Source organism: Cyprinodon variegatus, unplaced genomic scaffold (genome assembly GCF_000732505.1).
Source record: "Cyprinodon variegatus isolate N-32 unplaced genomic scaffold, C_variegatus-1.0 Scaffold82, whole genome shotgun sequence".
Taxonomy (NCBI): Eukaryota; Metazoa; Chordata; class Actinopteri; order Cyprinodontiformes; family Cyprinodontidae; genus Cyprinodon; species Cyprinodon variegatus.
The window spans coordinates 399,000-401,132 of NW_015150535.1; the positions used below are offsets into that span (position 1 = coordinate 399,000).

General features: G+C 32.0%; 1 protein-coding gene across 1 annotated transcript in view; it reads right to left on the bottom strand.

The window, feature by feature from the left end:
• Positions 1-2,133, bottom strand: part of LOC107083735 (annexin A1-like) — a 19,981-nt gene that overhangs the window by 10,207 nt on the left and 7,641 nt on the right. Inside the window, exon 5 of the mRNA XM_015373175.1 lies at positions 1,938-2,051. Within this exon, the coding sequence (XP_015228661.1) occupies positions 1,938-2,051 (114 nt within the window). The remainder of the gene's footprint in view (positions 1-1,937; positions 2,052-2,133) is intronic.

Sequence of the window (2,133 nt, forward strand, 5' to 3'; positions counted from 1 at the left end):
AAAAAAAAAATTTCTATCTTAAAGACAAAATCTTAACATATATATATTTTTTTACAATCTTTCTATAATCACTGGACTAGGGGGGTCACTCTGTCAGCTAAAGGTGACGTTTTAGAGCCTCTATACTCCAGTTAATCAATTACTAAATTAGTTGATGATTATTTCAATAATCAATTAATCCGATTAATGAAATCAGCCCTAGTTTATTTGTATGTTTAGTCTTTAACCTTTTATTGCCAAATGTATCATATTTAGGTTTTTAATATCTCTAGGTCAGTGTTAATTTCTTTGTCTTAAAAAATTTTATTAAATCAGACTAATATAGTGATCATAAATGTTAATAGTACTAAAACATTCAACATTTAAGTATGCTAATATGTCCACATGACGTTAAATCCATAAAAACCATAGATCTATAGGCATTTTTTTTTCTAAGTCATTCTTTTGTGAAAATTCAATTAAAATGTTCTTTAAATATATATTTTTTTAATATACGATATTAAAAAACATTAGTTGTATTTAAAAACAGTGTTGCCTTCACCAACCCAACCATGGACTGTTCTCCCTGCTGCACTCTGGGAAGAGGCCCCACAGCCTGCGCTGCAGGTCCAGCAGGTTCTGCAACAGCTTTTTCCCCGCTGCCATCAGACTATTGAACTCTAAACTGGGCTCTGCATCACACTTGCAACATCATATTTGCACCACCAACGTGGCTAAACTATTATAATCCTTTTAAATAGGACACTACACAATGTCTGCTACATTTTACATGATATTTATTTTGCACTGCACTGGACTTTTTCATATAAATGCCCTTATGCATCATTATTTTGAACCTCTCAAAACCCGACTCGTTTTTAAAGCATTTACAAATAATAATTCAGAATGCATGAAAATTACACTGGTAAAATGTTTACCAATATAGACATGTTAGACATCGTTGGAAAGCTTAGATTCTCCATAATTCAACCACCTAGTTTATTTTATGGACATAGCGAGCACCAAAGCACAATTAACACAGATATAGCAGCATGTTAAAATGTAAACATGACAAATCAGCCACAACAAGTAAGCATGTCTTTATTACTGCTGTACAAAAAAGTCTTATTATTTTCGAGAATAAAAAAACCCAAAAAACTTTGAGTAATATTTGAAATGATGCAGCTTTGGTGTTTTACTCATCCAATTTTCATGTATATATTCAGAAACTAGAAGGTGTTAGCTTTCAAATAATGTATCACACATGTAATTTGGGATTACAGTTCCTCAGTTATTTGCTTTTCCATTTGGGTATGCAAAATAGGCAAGAATTTCCCAAAATGAGGTGAATATTAAGAGGTTAAACTGGTTTATTTTCTCTGACACTGTTTATATTCTGATCAGTGCTGCATTTTATAAATGGTAATTTCACTGTTTCATTTTCGTAAGCTACTCATTTCACTTTTGTAAGCTTTATGCAACGGAATTTCATGTTGTATACACTCTGTGCATCCAAAATGACAATAAATTTTGTCTATGTCTTTAAATTAGATTTCTTTTTTTATTTATTTATCAAAATAGAGTTTAAGTATCGAAAATGGTATCGAGTATCGAATATTTTCCTTAGTATCGGTATCGAGTTGAAAAGTTTAGTATCGTGACAACCCTAATACCTTAATCATATTCCCTAAAAATCTGTAAAAACCTTTAAAAAACAAGATTTTTGTTGATTTTAACCTACTGGGTGCAAATAAACCTAGACCCCTAATTGATTTACAATATCAAAATGTATATTCTGCCACTGGAAAGGGAGGTTAATTACAATATAGAAGTGCACCTTTTCATTGCAATATTTATGTATGAATGTCATCATTGTTCTTGATATCACAGTTAGAGATTAACAGGATTACAAGGTTCTTCAGATTTAAGGTGGAAACTGTAAATCCCTGTTGATTTACCTTGGTGGCTTTCCTGAGCAGGTAGGCATCAAAGTGAGCTGGAGGCATGAGCAGAGCCAGAGCCACATCCTCCAAATCTGACTTGAGAACCGACTTCAAGGATTTAACCAGATTCTGCAAACAAATTAATAAAAAAAAGGAATCAGTCTCACAAAAAACGCCACAATTGAATTTAATAATCAACCTTTTTTCCTCA